The 21,959-nt window shown below is 44.3% G+C and overlaps 2 protein-coding genes across 2 annotated transcripts; both read left to right on the top strand.

The window, feature by feature from the left end:
• The first annotated feature begins 207 nt into the window (after positions 1 to 207).
• LOC117393180 (insulinoma-associated protein 1a-like) lies at positions 208 to 1,097 on the top strand. The gene has a single exon (XM_033991373.2). The coding sequence runs from the start codon at positions 208 to 210 to the stop codon at positions 1,054 to 1,056; it is 849 nt and encodes a 282-aa protein (XP_033847264.1). The 3' UTR covers positions 1,057 to 1,097.
• Positions 1,098 to 5,078: 3,981 nt separating this feature from the next.
• On the top strand, positions 5,079 to 15,478 carry cpsf3 (cleavage and polyadenylation specific factor 3). Its single transcript, XM_033991022.2, has 18 exons — positions 5,079 to 5,284; positions 5,665 to 5,728; positions 6,551 to 6,648; positions 6,768 to 6,896; positions 7,738 to 7,915; positions 8,752 to 8,841; positions 9,938 to 10,088; positions 10,538 to 10,713; positions 10,807 to 10,965; positions 11,522 to 11,668; positions 11,885 to 12,037; positions 12,348 to 12,456; positions 12,529 to 12,627; positions 13,443 to 13,537; positions 13,880 to 13,967; positions 14,405 to 14,474; positions 14,669 to 14,762; positions 15,042 to 15,478. Exons 1-18 carry the CDS (start codon positions 5,214 to 5,216, stop codon positions 15,129 to 15,131), a joined length of 2,061 nt encoding a protein of 686 aa, XP_033846913.1. The 5' UTR covers positions 5,079 to 5,213; the 3' UTR covers positions 15,132 to 15,478.
• The last annotated feature ends 6,481 nt before the right edge of the window (positions 15,479 to 21,959 follow it).

The following is a 21,959-nucleotide window of genomic DNA, read 5'->3' as shown; positions in this document are numbered from 1 at the left end:
TGACCCGGGTCAAATTTAATCCGGACTCATTCCAGTTTTCCTTTTGTTTGGCGGAGGTCGCGTATACTCCACTTTGGGCACGTGCGGTCCTTTGTGATGCAGCGGAGCGCGAGGAGAGGGGGCGGGCTGTGATTGGCCCTGTAGGCGGCGCGTGTCGTGGGGCCCCTTTAAAAGCGCGTGGCTCCGAGCGCTAGGACAAACGGAAAGATGCCTCGCGGACTGATGATCAAGCGTAGGAGAGGTGTGAGCGCTGTGTCGTACCGCGTGCGGATAGAAGAGGAGGATGCGCCGCGCGTCACGCACGCGCCTGAAGTTTTCCCACTTTTCTCTCTCCCGCTGCGCGCACAGACGGCTCCGCGTGCGCCCCCAGTGCCGTTTGGAATCCCCGAGGCCCTGCACCCGCTGCACAGTCCCACGCGCCCCGTGAGCCGCGAGCACAAGCGGCGCTTCAGCCCCTTGACCCCGGAGTCTTTCAGCGCACGCGCCGCGCTCCCGGAGCCGGAGTCAGGAGACGCGCCTGAAATCACCTCCACGCGCACAGACTCAAGGGCCAAGCGCACGCGCCTGGAGGAGCGGAAAAAGAAGACACCTGCGCGGAGACTTCAGGTGCGCGATGACGTCACTACGTCCCCGGTGCTTGGGCTGAAGATTAAAAAGGCGGCACCGGAGCCGCGGGCGCAGGCGCCTGTCGCGGGGCTCCTATGTCAGCTCTGCCGCGAGACCTTCCCGGAACCGCTGGCGCTCGCGCAACACCGGTGCTCGCACATAGTGCGCGTGGAGTACCGCTGCGACTGCGGCAAAGCGTTCAGCTGCAGCGCTAACCTGGCCTCTCACCGCCGCTGGCACCAGCCCCGCGTACACGCGCACAGCGACTCGGACTCTGCCGAGGACGCGCCTCACGAGTGCGCGCGCTGCGGGAAACGCTTCAAAAGACTCGCGTCTATGCGCAAGCACGAGGCGCGGCACGAGGACGCGGCACCCATCAATCTGAGCGCGTGCCATAGAGCCGCGGTCAGAGGGCACGCGCCGGTTCACCTGCACGCGCTCAGCACATGAGTCCTGACCAAGACCCTGGACCAAGACCCTGGACCAAGACCACGGACCAAGACCACGGACCAAGACCAGGAACCAGGTCTGGACCAGGTCTGGACCAGGTCTGGACCAGTGGATTGTCTGAAACACTGAGTTGGATTCTGTGGAGCCAGAGCTAAGACTAAACCCGAGTCTGAACTGTATTTATTTATTAACATGTTTCACCTCTAAATCATATGTATGTGTTATTTATATTATTCTTATTCTTATTTAAGTTATGCACAAAAGAAAATAAAGTGCTGCTGCAATTAAAAGATGTTGTTTCTCCTTACATAACGTCTTAACTCCATACTGAATTCTGACATCATAATGTCATAGTCCCAGATGAGGGGCTTTGCTGAATATTCAAAAGGCAAATATTCAAATGTTGAACCTTATCATTTCTATTAGTGACTAGGGCCAAGAACTCACTGTGTTACAACAACAATACATCTGAGTTTGAACAAGATTCATTTGATCTGCATCTGTGTTAAATATGACTGGACTATAGATGTGGTGATGTCATCTTAAACTCAGAGATACAGTTCTTAAAGCCTCAATATTACAGAAAATTGATTCTTTAAGTCATGTTATAATAATCTTCCTCAAAAACAGACCTGGAGTTGTGTTTTGTTTCATTCAGACATGTTTGAGTAACACTTGTTACCTCACCTTGTGATGTCATGAAGTGGCAGTTTTCATGTTAACAGCTCCTTTTACCTTTAGTTCAGCAGAGATTGGCAATTATTCCAGGGCTGAAATCATCCAAATGGTTCTAGTGACAGTGTATGGAGTTTAAAAACATAGTGGACCACTTGCTGTATTACCTCATGACATCACAAGGTGGAACAAAGTGTTTTCTATTTTTGTTTCATTCACATGTTAAACATGTGTGAATGAAACAAAACACAACTCTAGGTCTGTTTGTGATGAGGAAACAACATTAGAACAGAGCAGAGAATAGTGTAATATGGGCCTTTAATGTCCCACAGCAATGACTGTGGGACATTAAAGTTGTGCGTGCGTGAGTGTGCCCCCTTCTCCAGTTTCTCATGTTCCTTTTTCCTGATGTTCCCATCACTTGGTTCTGCGATGTCCACCACAACGGCTTTGCTCTGTTGTTTTACCACCACCACAATGTCTGGTTGGTCCATCACTATTCTGTCAGTCTGTATCTGGAAGTCCCACAGGATCTTGGCTCCATCATTCTCCACTACCTTTGGAGGTGTTTCCCACCTGGACCTCCAGTCCATACTCTGCACAGATGTTCCTGTACACTTTGGCTCCACTTGGTTATGCCACTCCATGTATGCTTTCCCTGCAGCATCTTACACTCTGCAGTTATGTGCTGGATCAGGGGCCTCTTCGCACAGCCTACACCTTGGGTCTTGTCTGGTGTGGTAGATCTGGGCCTCTATCACTCTGGTGCTCAAGGCCTACTCCTGTGCAGCCAGGATGAGCCTATGTCCTTCAGTCTGGCTTTCTCAAACCATTGTTAGAATTTCTTGATATCAGCCACTTCAGTTATGTTCTGGTGGTACATCCCGTGCAGGGGCTTGTCCTTCCATCATGGTTCCTCCAACACCTCTTCCTCTGCACTCCACTGTCTGAGACGTTCACTGAGCACATCATCTCTTGGGCCCTTGTTCTTGATGTACTTATGGATCTTGGATGTTTCATCCTAGACTGTGGTTCTCACGGTTACTAGTCCTCGGCCTCCTTCCTTACAGCTCACGTACAGTCTCAGGGTGTTGGATTTGGGATGGAACCCACCGTTCATGGTCAGGAGCTTTCGGGTCTTAACATCTGTGGTTTGTATCTGCTCCTTTGGGTATCAGATTACTTTCTCGCATCTCGCCCATCTCCGTCTTGTTCCAGTAGCCCATTTCTCATCAAGGTGCTCTGGTTCCCCAACACCTGATGCAGACCTTGTTTGGCCAGGCGACGTCTGAGCCGGCATCTCGTAAGTTTCATTCGGACTCATCATTGCATGAGGTAGACAGTGGCTTGAAGGGTCTTGCCCAATTACTCACACTGGTTGTTGGTAATTGCTCATTGCACCAAACCCGGGTGTGTGTGTGTGTGTGTGTGTGTGTGTGTAGGGGTGTGTGTGCCTGTGTGCATGAGATTGTGATTGTGTCTCAGACTCTGTTTCTGTCACAAACATCAGGAACAGATGGAGCCGACAGATGGAGACGTCTCGAGGACAGAACTACAATTGTCATTAAGAACTACAGTTCCCATCATCCGGTCTGCAAAAGGTCTAAGGATTGACCAGATCCAGGCTCAGTTTAATCCTGAGACCCCGAAGAATAGGTCAAATGCAGAGGACACATAGGAGCAGGGAGGGTTCACATGGATGAAATCATACAACCTGGTTTAGTCCTGGTCTGGTCCTGGTTTAGTTCTTGTTCAGTCCTGGTTGAGTTAAGGATTAGTCCTGGTTCAGTCCTAATTTAGTCCCAGTGATTTAGTTCTGGTTTAGTCCTGGTCCTGGTTTAGTTCTGGTTTAGTCCTGGTTTGGTCCTGGTCCTGGTTTAGTGCTGGTTTGGTCCTGGTTTCTTGTTTGGACATGTTTAGTCTGAGCCAGGGTCTCATCTGGTCCTGGCACTAATGAGGCTGATGAACATTTGAGGCCTTAGCTCAGAATCAGCTCTGGGAACAGTTTAGGGGAGGGCATCTGACACACACTTGGGTCTGGCTGACTGACAGGTGTTGGTTTGGAGTAAGGTTGTTCATTGACCTTTGCCCTTTGACCTCTATACTCTGAGTGCAGCAGTTTAATCTTGTTTTCAAACATTTAAACCCTCTCCTCCTCCCTCACTCTATCCTCCCTCTTTCTCTTTTACCCCCCCTCTCTCTCCTTCTCCCTCTTTCTCTCTCTCCTCCGCCCTCTCTCTCTCTCTCTCCTCATTCTCCCTCTTTCTCTCTTACCCCCTCTCTCCTCCTCGGTTTCTCTCTCGTCCTCCCTCTCTCTCTTTCCTCCTCCCTCTTTCTCTCTTACCTCCCCCTGTCTCTCCTCCTCCCTTCCTCTCTTTCCTTCTCCCCCTCTTCCTCCTCTTCCCTCCTTCTTCTTCCTCCCCTCTCTGACCTCTGACCTCTTATTGATTCTGTCCATCTCTCTCAGATTAAACACAAACTAAAACAATTATTGACAAAACTAAATGGACTTTACAGATTTAACCCAGGACTGAACCAGGTCTAAACCAGGTCTAAACCAGGACCGAACCAGGATTTGGTGAGGACTTAGTCAGTGGCAATAGTAAAAGGCCAAAGTTAAACCATATGATTAAATACTATCTTAAGGAGTATAGCAAAAGACGAAGTTTAAATCTGTCAACTGGACAAATCGTTGTAAAGAGTGACAGATTTAAACTTCGTCTTTTGCTTTGGATCAAACCTGGACGACTGAGGGTTTACACAGACATCTTAAGGAGTAGGCTGTTTTGTGTGATTACTGCTTTTTCAGACCTGGTTCAAACCAGACTATATAAAGAAGATCTATATATACAGTGCATGGTTCAGACTCGTATTTGAAGTGTAAGAAAACAGAAAAATAAATACAATAATGCATTGTTCTCCTTGATCATTTCAATGCAAAACTATAACATGTATCTTATTTTAAGAGAGAAAACCTGAAAGGATAAAAGTAATACAAATGAAACGGACAAATTAACACACAACATGTATTGCGTGATTGTTATGCAGAAGAAGAATAAATAATAAGTGACAATTACGCTTAAAATCATACTTTAGACATCCGTTTTAAAGTCGCCGCTGATCCCTGGATACGAGAAAATGTGAAAGGCCTTCATCTTGTGGTGTAATTCCGTCACTACAGCCCGCAGAAATTTATTTTGCGATATTTATTTTTTCCTCAAAATTTGGAACAGCTAATTAACATTTTAAATAGTACCATTTTGCTGCTATGCATACAGATTAATATAAAAACGAAAACAAAGAAGAACGACAATCGGAACAAAACACTGAAATCGTCAGTTCCCGTCGGACTCTTTAGCGTGTTACAGCGGTGGAACTTCTTGCAGAGCCATGGTGCTGAGTTAACGAAGCTAACGCGGCTAATGCATGCAGTTAAAATCTGAATGAAAGTTGTGCATTTTAAACTAAAATAATTTTTTAAAATGGCAGCGAAACGAAAACCGGACATCATCGTTCCAGCGGAGGAGAGCGACCAACTGTTGATCCAACCCCTGTGAGTCCGGAGTCTGGTCTAGACCTGGTTTAGTCCTGGTTTAGTTCTGGTCTAGACCTGGTTTAGTCCAGGATTAGTTCTGGTCTAGACCTGGTTTAGTCCTGGTTTAGTCCTAGTCTAGACCTGATTTAGTTCTGGTTTAATCCTAGTCTAGACCTGGTTTAATCCTAGTCTAGACCTGGTTTAGTCCTGGTCTAGACCTGGTTTAGTCCTGGTCTAGTCTCCTGGTTTAGTCCTGGTCTAGACCTGGTTTAGTCCTGGTCTAGACCTGGTTTAGTCCTGGTCTAGACCTGGTATAGTCTCCTGGTCTAGTCCTGGTTTATTGTAATGTGATAGATTAGAATATGAAGAACTAAAAGTGAAAATAATTTGTTTTTCAGTGGAGCGGGACAAGAAGTGGGGAGATCGTGCATCATCCTGGAATTTAAAGGGCGAAAGATCATGGTGAGAACATATTTATTAGTGTTTACCCTAGATTTGGTTAAGACTAGTAGTACAAGTCCGGGACAACAGATGGAAATTAGCCTTTGGCTATAATCTGGCATGTTTACAAATTATGTTGAACCATGTTTGTTCATTAACATGCATTGTCCCAGTCAAATAAATAACACAAATCATTTTAATTTGAATAATTTCATCAATTTGTGGAGTATAAATGTCACTTATAGTCTGTATTCAATATTTAAACAGACATTTTGACCTGTGTTGTCTCTATTATAAGTTTATGATAAAATAATGAGCAACCAAGTCTAATTTTGTTATGCCAATGTATAGTCCAGGCTGTTTTTAGACTCTGGGGGCCATCATAGTCCCCTGAAACACTGCATTTATATTACAACAGTAATAAAGTATGAAAAATATGCAAGATAATGAAAGAAAATGACCTTTAATCTAAAACCAAAATGCACTTTGAATAATATTGAGCTTTTAAATTTTGACAAATTGAATGCTATTGTAAATTGGATTAAGAGTATGTCCACTGAAGTTTATGAACCACAGACAGAGTGTGCGCTTATATATTGCAGCTCATGTTCATTAACAATACTGCACGCATAGAGTTTATTGTGGGAAATCCTGCTTTAAAGTGCTTGTTTCAGAGGCAGAATGGCATTCAGTATTATCGTTTATCGTCTATATTTTCTTCCTGACAGGTCTATCTTTTGGACTGGCTCAGTTTAGCACTTTTGCTGTAGTTTATCTCGCCCATTGTAAACTTAACACTTGTTGTAGTTTCTGGTTGATTTTAATATAAAAATTTTGGTGTAGTTGGACTGTGGGATCCACCCGGGCCTGGAGGGGATGGACGCGCTGCCGTACATTGACCTGATCGACCCTGCGGAGGTTGACCTTCTGCTCATCAGCCAGTGAGAACTACCACAGTAACAGTCCTGGTCTAGTCCTGGTTCAGTCCCTGGTTCAGTCCCTGGTTTAGTCCTGGTTTAGTCCTTGTCTAGTCCTTGTCTCACTCTGATCTTCTGTGCAGTTTCCATCTGGACCACTGTGGGGCATTGCCGTGGTTCCTGCAGAAGACCAGTTTCAAAGGTCGAACGTTCATGACTCATGCATCTAAGGCCATTTACCGTTGGCTGTTGTCGGACTATGTCAAAGTCAGGTACCTGCTCCAGTCTCTTTCTCTCTGCTCTCTCTCTCTCTCTCTCTCTCTCTCTCTCTCCTTCTGTCTGTGCTTTCTTTACTTTCTTTCTGCTCATTCTCCCTCACTGCTGTCTCTCCCTGCTCTCTCTCTCTGCTCTTTCTACTTTCTCGTTGCTTTCTCACTACTCTCTCCGCTCCCTCTCTCTGCTATCTCAGCTTCCTCTTTGCTCCTTATTCTTTCTCTCTGCTTTTTATCTGCTCACTTTCTTCTCTCTGCTCTTCTCTCTCTCTCTCTGTTCTCCTCTTTCTCTCCTCTCTGCTATCGCTCCCTTTTCTGCTCTCTATGCTCTCTCTGCTCTTTTTGCTCTCCCTGCTCTCTCTCCTCTCCCTCCTCTCACTCCTTTCTCTCCTCTCTGCTCTCTCCTCTCACTGCTCTCTCTCCCTTCCCTCTCTCTTCCTTTTCTCTCTCTGCTCCCTTTGCTCTCTCTTCTCTCTCGCTCTCGCAGTCTTTCTCAAATGTGTTCCCAATTTATCTCATGTTTTGTCCTGCTTGGTAAAGTCATTATAGTGATGCTATTGGAGGTTTTCATACTGTCAGATGGGGCAGACACAGTTCTGTTGATTACACTGGACTTTACCATGAAATATACAAAAGGTAAATTCACAAATCTTGAACCTGATCATTTCTATAAGAGACTGGAGCCAAGAACTCACTGTGTTACTACAACAACAAGCGTTTGAACAAGATTCCTTCAACTGCCCCCATCTGTGTTAAATATGATTGGTCTATGGAATGTTGTGATGATCGTTTGCCCTCCGCAGACTGCTCACATGTTTATTACCATATGTTATCGCCATAGTAACATCTCAGCGGACGACATGCTATACACGGAGACTGACCTGGAGGACTCGATGGAGAAGATCGAGACCATAAACTTCCACGAGGTGAAGGAAGTCGCTGGGATCAAGTTCTGGTGTTACCACGCAGGACACGTGCTCGGAGCGGCGATGTTCATGATCGAGATCGCTGGAGTCAAGGTGTCAACTCTTTATACACGCTTTAAATGCTCTATCCACACTTCATACACTCTTTAAACGCTCTGTACACACTTCATACATGCTTTAAACACTCTGTACATGCGTCATACATTTTAAATGCCCTGTACATGCTGTACACACTTCACACGTGCTCCGGAAAGCCTAGGCCTGTAGTCGACTAAAGAAATTCTTGTTGGATTTAAAACATGAGCTGCTGATCAATTAGTCGACTACTAAAAGGGGCAAAAGCCCTCAAAACTATTATGCATCTCTGTTCTCTGTGTATCATACCCAAACTCCACTTCCAAGACTACACCTGCAGGAGGAGCTCAAGCCAAAATTACTATTTATGCAGAAAGAAAGTACTAGGAAACAATGTATTGATGTAAAGACAGATTAAACTTCTGTATCATGAGTTTAATCTGACTTTTTACAAAATACCAAATCTTCATCTCCCTCACTCACTGATTCATTGACCAATTAATGGACTTAATGACTAAAGAACTCCAGCCCTGTGAAGCACTATTTATCACAACAAATGCTAATTTTAGTATTTTGTATCTTAAAATATCTAGTGGTTCAATCTTAGGCTCACTGAAGAGTCTGTGAAATATGACGATGCCTGAGCTGAGTACACAGTGGTTACGTTGTCTGAATAAACCTGACCTTTATTTGAGTGAAATTCTGGAAACTGCTTCTGTCCATATGTAAATCTGAGCAGAATATAAATGCAAAGGAACAGTTTGACCTGTGAATGAGCATACAGCACTGATGTTAAAGCCCCAGTGTGGGGCTTTTTCGTTAGTTTTGTTCAGAAATTCCCTTCCTCTGTGCAGCTGCTGTACACTGGAGACTTCTCTCGGCAGGAGGACAGACACCTGATGGCAGCAGAGATCCCTAGTGTCAAACCAGACATTCTCATCACGGTGAGTGTGACCCCTGTGTGACCCCTGTGTGACACCAGACATCCTCATCACGGTGAGTGTGACCCCAATGTGACCCTAATGACCCCTGTGTAACACAGTGTGTGTGGGTGGGTATTTATCACATTGTGGTGGCAAAATCTGCATACAATGGTCCCTCACTAAATCGCGGTTCACCTTTTGCGGTCTTGCTGTTTTGCAGATTTTTATTTATTTTGTATTTTTTGTGCAATTTTGCTTTTTTTTTTTTTTTTTTTAAACAACCTATGAACGTGCATTGTGTTCTGCGTCCCGATTGGCTAAGGAGCTGTAGGCCATAGTCCATCAGTCTCCTCTCTGCCGTGTCTCCTGTACAGTACAGAATGTGTTCAGACAAATTTACATAAATGTTGTATCGCAGTGTGACTCTGAAGTGCTGTATGTTTGCAAGTTTTCTCCCTGACAAAACCCACAATGTTGATCAAACGTTCTGCACCGACAAATTTCAGAAACGCTTTAGACTTAAAAGTGTTTCTCTGCACGGAGAGATGCCTCTGCAGATACCGCTGGAGCAGAGTCACATGAACAACACATTTAAATCGATCATCAAGGAAGAGGGATATAATATACAAAGGTTTGAACTTTGAGAGTGTTTAAACAAGAGAGAAATGTGAGAAAATGTTAATGCCTGTCTGAGAAAAGTGTATAAAGTGTGTGGTGAGGGGTTTTACAGCCTTAAAACATATATATTACACATATACATATTATTTTTAGAACATAACCCCTGCGATAAACAAGGGACCACTGTACATACTTGCTTCGTGGGGACTTGCCCCTTTAGGTAAACGATGGTTTAAAGTTGAGATTTGGGTTAAATAGGTTAAGGTTAGATTTTTAGGGTAGGGTTAGGCTTTAGGGTAAGGGTAGGGTTAAGGTTAGGTTTTAGGTTGAGGTTAGGGTTAAGACTAGGTTTTGGGTTAAGGTTAGGATAAAGTTTAGGTTAGGCGAGTAGTGACAATAGTTAAGGTTAGGATCATTCTCTGGAGGTGAATGGAAGTCCATGTGATGTCCTGCTTTAACCTTATAGTCTTTTCAGTATTTTATGTTTTCCGTGGCGCAGGAGTCAACTTACGGGACACACATCCATGAGAAGCGCGAGGAGCGAGAGGCACGTTTCTGTAACACGGTCCACGACATCGTGAACCGGGAGGGCCGCTGCCTCATCCCTGTGTTCGCCTTAGGACGAGCCCAGGAACTGCTGCTCATCCTGGGTAAGAGCCTCCACCCAGACCAGAGACTTTACATATAAAGTGGCCATAGCTAACCCGCTAGCCATTCCAAATAGAAAGCCAGCATGGACATGATTTGGCTCCAATTCACTTTCTATTGAAAAAGCTTGGCCCCTCTCTCTACCAAACCAGCGGTGCGCTGTAACCGGTGTTGCGATGGTCATGGTTGGCTTCTCTTGTGGCTGAATGGCTGGCACTGAGCAGTTTTGTTTTTTTTTAAATGTTATCTTACATTTTTTACCTAATCATTTTGACCAACTAAGAAGTGCAGCTTGTACAGTTCAAAGGATGGAGGTTCAGGACCTGTTGGGCTGTGTGATCTGAGTGGTTTGTTTTTCCTTGTATCCAAGCCCTCTGGACGTTTGTTTGTGTTGTTGTGTAGATGTTTGGTCCTGTTGTGATATTTGGCTCTGTGGGTTGTTTCTCTCTAGATGAGTACTGGCAGAACCACCCCGAGCTGCACGACATTCCGATCTACTACGCCTCATCTCTGGCGCGGAAGTGCATGGCTGTGTACCAGACCTACATCAACGCCATGAATGACAAGATCAGAAAAGCCATCAACATCAATAACCCCTTTGTGTTCAAGCACATCAGCAACCTCAAGGTGAGACTGGGACCAGGACTGGACTAGGACTGCATCAGGACTGAACCCTAGTTGTTTCTTGTCTGACTGTGATCTTTAACCTCTGACCTCCAGAGCATGGACCACTTTGACGACATTGGCCCCAGCGTGGTGATGGCGTCTCCGGGGATGATGCAGAGTGGGTTGTCCCGGGAGCTATTTGAGTCCTGGTGCACGGACAAGAGGAACGGAGTGATCATTGCCGGATACTGCGTGGAGGGAACACTTGCTAAGGTAACCGCTCGCCATGGTCGCCAATGTAACAATAGTACACTTGACTCCAACATAACCACTCGCCAACGTAACGGCCACTGAAGGGCTGCAGCAAACGATTATTTTAGAAGTCGAGTAGACAAATGTACATTCAGACTTTTTACATTTTCAACCGATTAAATGTTGGAATGTGGTGACTGGAGGCTTCTAGAATATTTACAAACAGCTTTTCGATTACAAACGGCCCAGGCCGGAGCATGGAAACGCAGCTTGGCTAGAGTTGCGGTTGGGCTTCCAATGACTGGCCGTGACTACCACCGCCCCCTGCGAGCCGCTCCCAAGTCCCAAGCGTTCCAGACCCTTTTGGGAGGTAGTACCTCCAGCATTCCGTTGGACCCTAAAAGGGAGCTGTACCGATCACTTGCAATGGAAACACTCAGGGCCTGCACTGTACCGCCCCATATCGCCTCAAAGTACAATCCAAAGTAGAAGCCCAAACCAGTTTAAGGGTTACACTTTTTTAGGGAATATACTTTTGATGAAACTTCTTTTGTACTGCTCCCTCGTCTTGTCGCAGCACATCATGACAGAGCCGGATGAGATCACCACGATGTCGGGGCAGAAGCTCCCTCTTAAGATGTCTGTGGACTACATCTCCTTCTCCGCTCACACAGACTACCAGCAGACCAGCGAATTCATCCGAGCACTCAAGCCTCCTCATGTGGTACAGCTCCCGTCTGTTCCCGTCTGTTCCCGTCTGTTCCCGTCTGTTCCCGTCTGTTCCCGTCTGCTCCCGTCTGCTCCCGTCTGCTCCCGTCTGCTCCCGTCTGCTCCCGTCTGCTCCCGTCTGCTCCCGTCTGCTCCTTCGGCACGGCTCCTCTGGCTCCTCTGGCTCCTCTGGCTCCTCTGGCTCTGAGTCTAATGTGTGGTTTTATCTCAGATCTTGGTTCACGGGGAGCAGAATGAGATGGCTCGGCTCAAAGCAGCTCTGATCCGTGAGTACGAGGACAACGATGACGTCCACATCGAGGTCCACAACCCGCGCAACACTGAGGCGGTCACACTGTACTTCAGAGGAGAGAAACTCGCCAAGGTCTGTACCCTGTGTGTCAGGTGCCCTCTCTGTGTGTCAGGTGCCCTCTCTGTGTGTCAGGTGCCCTCTCTGTGTGTCAGGTGCCCTCTCTGTGTCTCCATGGGGTAAAATGCATTTCAGTTTGTGGAGGTCTTAAGTTCAGTTTTCGGTCGGTCTCAGATTGTGACTGCCCCTTGACAACAATGACGTGACATTATCCGATTATGATTTGAATAAAATGTTATAAAATAGTTTAAACCTGGGTCTGCTTTTGACTATTCTGGCGTCATAGTTCTAGTCTGGCTCTCACTCCCATGATGCTTTGCTGCAGGTCATGGGGTCTCTGGCGGACAGGAAGTGCGCTCAGGGTCAGAGGGTCTCAGGGATCCTGGTCAAAAGGAACTTCAACTACCACATCCTATCTCCATCTGACCTGTCCAGTGAGTACTGAACCCGGACCTGAACCCGGACCTTTAACCCGGACTCCTCTCAAACCCCTCTCTCTGTTTCAGACTACACAGACCTGAGCATGGGTACTGTAACTCAGACTCAGGCGATCCCATTCACTGGACCCATCTCAGTCCTGGTCAGTCAGCTGCGGCACCTTGCAGGTCAGTAACACTCACACCATGTTTCTGCCCCACCTGCTGATGTCACAATGTGGTACCCATCTGTTTTTAAAGCTGCACTGTGTAACTTTTCTAATGGAGAGACTATGAAGCAGGGTGTTCTGGGTAAACCATTTTGTTGAGCAGTATAGTTAAAGGGCACAACTTGTTACAACTTGTTACTGAAAACACTCTGTTCCACCTTGTGATGTCATGTGGTAATAGAGGAAGTGCTTCACTGTGTTTTTAAAGTCCATACTCCTTCAATAGAATCATTTGGATGAATTCAGCCCTGGCATTACTGAACACTACTAAACTAAAGGTGAACTAAAGGTTAAAGGAGCTGTTAACATGAAAACTACCACTTCATGACATCACAAGGAGAAGCAGAGCATTTTGAGCTTTAGAGATGTAGACAGACTAATAATAAAGCATTACTCAAACATGTGTGAATGAAACGAAATACAACTTCATGTTTGTTTTTGAGGAGGTAACAACATTGTAACATGGATTAAAACTCAAAGGAGCAAATTTAGCAAAATACAGCAGAATGAAACATTAATTGGGCATTACAGGTGCTCATTTTCTAAAAGTCACATCAAAATCTCCTCAGTCTCACTCTCTCAGTATTGTAAAGAAAAGGTACATGATAAATACTGAGGACCAAAATGTATTTTTCCATGTATCATTTACAGAACCATAAGTCGATAGTTTATGTACTGTGGAACATTCAGAGCAAGGCAATGTCTCCATGGCAGGTTGGGGGGCCCTCCTCCAGAAAAGTTCCACAGGGCAGTTTTACAATGTGATGTGTTTAGGGGATGTGGAGCAGGTGGATGGAGCAGAGAAGATCACAGTCAAAGTCTTTAAAAACATCACACTGGTGCACGAGGCCGGGATGGTGCTGCTGGAGGTGAGGTCTACAGCTCCCAGCATGCTTTGCACCATCACATCCAGGAAATGCCTAATCATTCATTATTCTCTCATATTTTAATAAGAAGGTTGAATCCACAAATGTCTGTTTTTTATCAATTTTTTTGATCAGTGACAAGGTCCATTCTCCCACTGTATTTATCCAACCACACCAGAACATTGGGGAGGGCATTTGACACACAACACCTGCAAATTAATTAGACATTTGACCTGCCCCCACCTCAGTCTAACAGTACAGGGATACAGGAGGATGGGAGGGCATCTGACACACAGGGATACAGGAGAATGGGAGGGCATCTAACTTACTTCTTTTCTGTCGTAGTGGATCGCGAACCCCCTGAACGACATGTTTGCAGATGCAGTGACCACAGTGATCCTGGCGGTACAATCCAATCCCAACGCTCAGAAATGTATGCTCCTCTCCTCTTCCAACAGTATTTAAACCACAGTCTCACGTGGATTTAACAGATTTTTGTAGATTTAAAATGGAATGTAACAGCATTATCTAATAGTGTGTGTTTGACAATTTTAGTGCAAACTAAACATTTGCAGCTTTCTGGTCAAAAACTCCTAAATCTAAGTATGTATTGTCTCCCGTGGCCATTGCAGTTTCAGGTTGTACATGACATTGCACAGGACTGCCCTGATTACAGCCTGTTGTTTCGGATTACAAACAGCTGGCTATAGGGGCAGATTTTGAAGTGTGGATACCTGTTAAACCAATCATAATGTTCCTTATACCCCCAGACCCCACCCCACTTCCTCCTTCACACTCCACTTTAGTCCTCCAGACCCCACCCCTCCTCCCCCTCACTCTCCCCTTTAGTAACTGTACTTTGTGTTTCAGATCTGGAGGGCCGCAGAGAAGCATCAGACCCTGAGGATATTTTCCCTGAAAGACTAGCACTAATGTTAAAGTGAGTCCAGGTTCTCAGGACTGGGCCAGGGACTGGGCCAAAACTGTATCAGAGTGCATCTTCATGTTACACATTACATTACATTATTTACACATTATTTTAACTATTTCCTAATGCCGTTAGTGTTAGTGTGAGCAGTTCTACCTCGGTGGTTCTGTAGAAAGGCCCTGATGCCCTCCCTCTCTCTGTTTCAGTGACATGTTTGGAGAGGGCTGTGTGAGTTTTTCAGAAGGAAAACTCAAAGTGACAGTGGAGCAGGCCACAGCTGCAGTCGACCCACGCACCAGGGTTCGTCTCTCTGCTCCTTCTCTCTTCATCCTCCCTTTCTCCTCTCCTCCTCTCATTGCTTCTTGTTGTAGTCTGTGGTTTATCTGGCTCTTTCCTTCCCTTCCTCTCCTCTCCCCCCCCTCTCTAAATCCTGTCCTCTTGTTGCAGTCTGTGGCTTGTGGTCCTCTCATCCCCTTTCTCTCTCTCCTCCTTCTCTAACTCCTGCCTTGTTGCAGTCTGTTGTTTGCATCCCTCCTCCTCCTCCTCTCCTCCTCTCTATAACTTGTCTTCATGTTGCAGTCTGTCGTTTGTGAAGAAGATGAGACTTTGAGGGAGATGGTGGAAGTGGCCGTTCACAGATTGTACGACGCATTAAGCCCCATTTTCTGATCCTGACCAATCACAGCTCTGCCTCCCCCAGACCACGCCCACTCTGTGATGTGGGCCACGCCTTTCTTTAGTTTTTGTAGAAAATGTTTAAATGTGTTTTTCTATGTTTTGTATGACAAAATGACATGAGAAATAAACAACAATAAACAGGATGTAGTCCTGGTGTAGTCCTGGTGTAGTCCTGGTGTAGTCCTGGTGTAGTCCTGGTGTAGTCCTGGTGTAGTCCTGGTGTAGTCCTGGTGTAGTCCTGGTGTAGTCCTGGTGTAGTCCTGGTGTAGTCCTGGTGTAGTCCTGGTGTAGTCCTGGTGTAGTCCTGGTGTAGTCCTGGTGTAGTCCTGGTGTAGTCCGCCATAGTACCCGTGCCTGGACTATACCCTCATGAAGGCTTGATTGTGAGAATTCTTTTTTGTAAGCATTGCTCCATGGAAACGCTATTACTCAACCTGGAATGTCCCACAGTATGGCATTAAACATATCTATCTGTAATTTAATAAATCCAAGACTGATACACTTAAGGACAAAACAATTCATCATCTCTTTAGAGACAAGCAGATGGTGGACACTATAGCAGAAATTTACCACAATGAACCATGACATTAACCTTGACTGTACTGCAGGATATAGGGGCAAAAAAAGTATTTAGTCGGCCAACAATTGTACAAGTTCTCCCACTTCAAAATATATGTCATTTTCATCATAGGTTCACATCAACTATGAGAGACAGAATCAAGGGAAAGAATCCAGGAAATCACATTGTAGGATTTTTAATGAATTAATTGGTCACTCTATAGTGACCTCTGCAGTATTTCTAAAATCATTGTAGGTAAACAAAATGAAAATACGATTGAAAAGCTTATATGCTGCAAACCCAACATCTTTATTTAATTGCTAGTCTTTTACTTATGATCTCATCATTGTATAATTTCATTTGCTCCATTTGTTTGCTGAGTTAATTTGTTTATGAGAGGAGTTTAAAATTTGCTTAAAACCTTGTTTGTATAAATGCTAAAATTACTTTGTATGTAAAATATACCAAATTTGTTGGTAAAAAGAATTCAGTTAAAATGTTTAAGTTATGTATGGGATTTTGTTCACTTAAGTGTTCAATCATACGAAATAACATGCACTCAGTTAGCTGCTTTCTCAGATTTTCAGCCAGCTCTTTAGCAGCTTTTTGTCACTGTTGAGAATGATCCACATTGAGCATCCACATCAAGCCTCATCAATGGAATAACCTTTGACCCCGAGACTTTTTTTTTTTCTCCTCCTTCCAGAGAGTTCTCTTGTGGCTTGATTAAATGAAGTGAGCACCCTGAGCATCTCTTCAATGATTTCAAATTCTTCAGGAGTCAGTGGAGTAATACCAGTTTTTAATGAGGCTAGTGAGACCCAGACGGCCTCCTGCTCATTCTTTCCAGCATGTGGTAGGTGCTGTTCCATCGTGTCGGCACCTCATTTATTTTATGGAATGTTTTTTCTTTTTTTTTTTAGCTGTTGCTGCATTTGGGTGAGCTTTTCTTTGGCCCTGGTGTCACAGTTTGCCGTGTTTTGTTGCGTTTGTTGCTGTGTGTGATTTGATCACATGTTTGTTTGTTTTTTACAAGTAAATTCATGGAATGGGCAATACAAAAGGTTTGCAGTATTTGCAGCATTCGAGCACATGAAATTATGTTTGCTGCTGCATCAGTGACAAGACACCTGACCTTGCCTACTATACCCCACTCCTCCATGAGGCTCCTTTTAACAGTGGCCATGTTTTTTGCACTGCGTTTCTGAGGAAAATAATGCACTCCCAAGACTGATGAACGGAGTTCTTTGTCCATAGTGGCAAGTAACAGCAAGATATGCCTCCATATTAATGGACGTCCACATATCAGCTGTTAAAGTAACAGTAATGGTGCTCTGTAGGTCCTTTTTGTTTTCTTCTTTTCCTCCTCATATTTCTGGCTCACTAAGTCCTTGATGGTCTAAAAATAACCAGTCAGTGTAATAAACTATTTTTTAAGATTCAGATATATTGAAATTCTCACAAAAAATGGGGTACTCACAGGAGTATCTGCCAATTCTTCATCAATGCTGAGGCATTATAGAGAGCGGCATGGCAACGAAGTGCTCTTACTGATGTAAGATAGCTCTGTGGAGCAGAGCCAACACTTCACCTACAACAGTGTCTCGTTTGGTACATCCATACGACACACTTCCTGTATCGGTCATGTGTATTTTTTTTATTAAAGCGTTACACGCACCAATACCAGGTTTCGTTCTTGTGCACTCGCCACAGAACTGACGGACCAGTGATGTTCGTCCCATCACTACCCTTGATCTGAGGCTCCAGGCAAGATCTCACCCTGTGGGGTCAAAATGATCACAAGAACGGTGAGCAAAAATCCCAGAACCACACGGGAGGACCTAGTGAATGACCTGCAGAAAGCTGGGACCAAAGTGACAAAGACTACCATCAGTAACACACTACGCCACCAGGGACTCAAATCCTGCAGCGCCAGACGTGTCTCCCTGCTTAAGCCAGTAATAATAATAATAATAATAAATTTTATTTATATAGCGCTTTTCAGGACACTCAAAGTCGCTTCACAGTGGATACAATAATAAAATATCACAAAAATTTACAACATAAAATCAAGCATTAAAAGCGATTTTGAACAGGTGAGTTTTGAGTTCTTTCTTGAAGGTGGGGAGGTCAGAGCAGTCACGGAGGGGTTTAGGTAGTGAGTTCCAGAGGGTGGGGGCAGCGATGGAGAAGGCTCTGTCCCCCCAGGTTCGGAGCTTGGTCCTACAGGGCAGGGACAAGAGGTTGGAGCTGGAGGAGCGAGATGGAGTGTGGTGGTGGAGCAGGTCTGTGAGGTAAGGAGGGGCCAGGTTGTGGAGAGCTTTGAATGTGATAAGAAGGATTTTGAAGTGGATGCGCTGAGGGACGGGGAGCCAGTGGAGCTTGTGGAGGATAGAAGTGATGTGTTCATGTGAGCGGGTGTGGGTGAGGAGGCGGGCAGCGGAGTTCTGAATGTACTGTAGTCTGTTGAGGGTTTTGGATGGTGTACCATAGAGGATGCTATTGCAGTAGTCGATTCTGGATGTAATGAATGCGTGGATGAGAGTTTCAGCGGCAGAGAAGGTGAGTGATGGGCGGAGACGGGCTATGTTTTTGAGGTGAAAGAATGCAGTCCAGTATATGTCCAGATCCGTCTGGCGTTTGATAGAGAGCATTTGGATAATCCAGAAGAGGATTGGGAGACTGTCATATGGTCAGATACAACTTTTTGGTAAAAACTCAACTTGTCATATTTGGAGAAGTAGTAATGCTGAGTTGCATCCAAAGAACACCATACCTACTGTGAGGCATGGACTGGAAACATCATGCTTTGGGAACATTTTTCTGCAAAGGGACCGGGATGATCGTGAGATTTTGAGTGAAAACCTCCTTCCATCAGCAAGGGCACCGAGGATGAAACGTGGCTGGGTTTTTCAGCATGACAATGATCCCAAACACACAGCCCGGGAAACAAAGGCGTAAGAAGCATTTCAAGGTCCTGGAGTGGCCTAGCAAATCTCCAGATCTCAACCCTATAGAAAATCTTTGGAGGGAGTTGAAAGTCCGTGTTGCCCAGCAACAGCCCCAAAACATCACTGCTCTAGAGGAGATCTGCAGGACGAATGGGCTGAACTACCAGCAACAGTGTGTAATGAGATGAACTTTTGTTATTGACCAAATACTTATTTTCCACCATTTTCCATCTTTAAAGATCAGACAATGTGATTTTCTGGAATTTTTTTTTTTTCTCATAGTTGAAATGAACTGATGGATTCAAAATATATATTCAAGTTATATTATGTTATCTCACTGTTCATTTTAAAGGTACTGTAATGTTCACTCTTAATATAATCATTATATTCATTTCAACTATGTAATCTGCACTAATGTTTGTTGAGTCTTGCAGAAAATGTCTTTTGAAAGTGCAGGATCCCACGGGAAGAAGGTCACTGTGAAACCTAAAACAGAAACATCATGGGAGGATGTTTTGTGGAAAGAGTGACCTTCTGGAAATGCAAAAACAGAATATATTTCTCTGTGTATTTCGTCATATGTTTTTACACTGCTTGCAAAGTATACGCCCCCCCCCCCTTCAGATGTGTATGTAACTAGGGTTCCCTAACTTTAATAAAAGAGGTGAAAGACGGTCTGGGCCCCAGAGAGGGTGGTGGTTTGTAACTGTTGTTTTTTTTTTTGCCTCTCCGCTCTTTCTCCTCAATATTGAGACAAAATAATCTCTCTTGTCTTCTCTTCTTTTGAACTGTAATATAGGTTGTGAACCTATCAACTTGGTCCTTCGAGCCGGATCCCAATATACCGGAGGACTCCAGCTGATGTCGGAGACCCAGGTGAGACTGTGGCCACAGCATTCGAGACCTTTTCCAGGACTGGTCTCTTCGATATTTTTTGGAGTCCTCTAAAGGTTGACGGGATACCGAGGGAGAGAGAGACGAGAGAGTAAGTCTTGCTTTAAAAAACGGTATGACTGGGGGTCATGCCCGTAGAGAAACCCTAATTATCCTAGGCTCCAATTAGGTACTAAAACCTACTAATAGTAGTAGTAGTAGTACTAGGGACGGATGCGGAGTCCCGTTACCGGGTAAAATAGTGACATTTTACTGGCTGGTACAAAACCGTGGGAAGTAAATAAAAAGCAAGGGTGTGTGTGAGAGAGACGTGTGAGTGGAGATTCTGAACCACTAGGTGACGAATCTCATACCAAAAAGGTTGGGGAAATACGGTGTATTTCTGTGGATGCAGAGGCAAGATTTCTCCGCCTGCTGAGGCTAAAGTGAGAGATACCACACTAATCACTCGTACCAACCTGTTGTTGTATTCCAGCGATAGAGACCTCCCTAGGAGTTAAAAGCTGGACTAAATTTGAGGAAATAAAAATGGGAAATAAAACTACAAAATTGGCACTAAAAGTAAAAGACTGGAAAGCCGTGCACGCAAAATATCCTGAAAAATGTACACAGTTAGATTTGTGGGTAACAAAATATAAATTTGAAGGCGAGTTAAAATCTTCTAAAATAATGGAGCTCCAAAATAAAATATAAAATACATGAAAAATGCAAAAATAAAGAATATGATGTGTAAACTATCTATCATTACTATACTATACTATACTATACTATCATTGGGAAAAATGGCACAAGCCAGAGAAAAAGGCCAAACACAGGCAAAGCGTAAGCAACAAATTATGCTTAATACAAAGGAGGAAGATGACTTCACCACTGTAATAGCGGCTCAGCCAGAAACACCGGTACAGCAGGCTCAAGCCGAGATAGAGGGAGCAGTAGCGGGAGGGGAGCAACAAGCGCCCCCGCCTCCGTATCACCCGTATCAAAAGGCAACAGAGCTATTACACCAGATGAAAACTACACAAACTAGAAGTGAGGCAAAAGCTAAAGGTGAAAAAATTGAATTTAGTAAAACCATTACTACTTATGAACAGCCTAATGAAGCATCCAAGCAGGAACAAACTTTCATTATTCCTACTGCCCCCATGATAAGTAGTACAGAGGTACAGATCAAGATAATTTGGAAATACTGTCCCATGATGACGAACAACTCCTAGTTAGGTTGACCGCATTAAGAACAAGGATCCAAAATAGATTCACTAGGAGAGCAAATTATATGGAAATAAACAGAACTAAACAAAAAGAGGATGAAGATTTTGAGGAGTTTAAACACAGACTTACAAAAGTGTTTAAAGTACATAGTGGACTTGAAGATGAAGCTGGCAATGAAAATTGTGCATACAGACAGCAATTAAAGAATGCTTTGCACGCTAATTCTACCACAAGAATTCGTAATTGGATTGACAAGCATTATATAAATTTTGCTACAGGGGCACTAGACCAATATGTAGATTGGTCCTTCGAGCCGGATGCAATGCATGCAGATAAAGTGATTAAAAAACCACAGGAAGGAAAAATACTAGTTGATTTACAAGCTGCATTAGGGTGCGGACGCACCTTACCAAAAGTTACTCTACTTTTTAGTTTAGATTTACTTTAGTTTGTTTATTATTGTGTCTTGCATACAAAGAATGCCGAGCCCGTAAATGGGCTTATAAGACACCATTAACAAAAATACAATAGTCCAGATGTGTGATACAACAAACAAAAAGAAAACAAAACAAACAAAATCTACTAGTTAATGGGGTACAAATTTCTTTCTTGTGTGATACTGGTGCGTGCAAAACCACCATGAAAACTAAAGTCCCACATATGATGCACAGTGGGGAGAGCAGCAAATGGGGAAGTTACACATGTTTCACTGACAAAACCTGTCATGATACAAGATCCGAAGGGAAAGACAATAAAACTAGCTGTATTGTATTTCCCTGACAGCCCGTTAAATTTGTTGGGTCGTGATGCATTGGTAGCTTTAGGATTAGTCCTAATCCCAGATAACACAGGTAACATACAAGTAAAAAGAATGCAAGAAGTTCAAACCAACAACTTATGTTATTCACCCAAATGACGAGGAAGAACTGTTTCCCTGAAATGCATTAAAACTTACACAAGAGGAAGAGGCCATATTAAGTGACGTGACAGTGTTTGTGGTCAAAAGGGCCATCTGATGTAGGTCTGATTAAAGGGGTAATACCGGTAACAATTAGACCCAAATCTCAATACAGACCTTGTGTGAAACAGTATAAATTAAAACCTGATACTATAGAAAATGGCCATAAAGTGAGTAAAAATAAGCTTCAACTTTGAAAAAATACAGTTAAGTATTTAGGACATAGTTTAAGTGCTGGAGGCCGTACA

This window comes from Periophthalmus magnuspinnatus, chromosome 24 (genome assembly GCF_009829125.3).
Source record: "Periophthalmus magnuspinnatus isolate fPerMag1 chromosome 24, fPerMag1.2.pri, whole genome shotgun sequence".
NCBI lineage: Eukaryota > Metazoa > Chordata > Actinopteri > Gobiiformes > Gobiidae > Periophthalmus > Periophthalmus magnuspinnatus.
This window is presented reverse-complemented; position numbering and strand designations above follow the sequence as displayed.

Excerpts from the sequence above, each read along its gene's own strand:
- LOC117393180 (XM_033991373.2), top strand. The coding sequence starts at position 208 with ATGCCTCGCGGACTGATGATCAAGCGTAGGAGAGGTGTGAGCGCTGTG.
- cpsf3 (XM_033991022.2), top strand. The coding sequence starts at position 5,214 with ATGGCAGCGAAACGAAAACCGGACATCATCGTTCCAGCGGAGGAGAGC. Across the intron at positions 5,729-6,550 it reads TTAAAGGGCGAAAGATCATG|TTGGACTGTGGGATCCACCC; the intron begins GTGAGAACATAT and ends ATTTTGGTGTAG. Across the intron at positions 14,475-14,668 it reads AGACTAGCACTAATGTTAAA|TGACATGTTTGGAGAGGGCT; the intron begins GTGAGTCCAGGT and ends TCTCTGTTTCAG.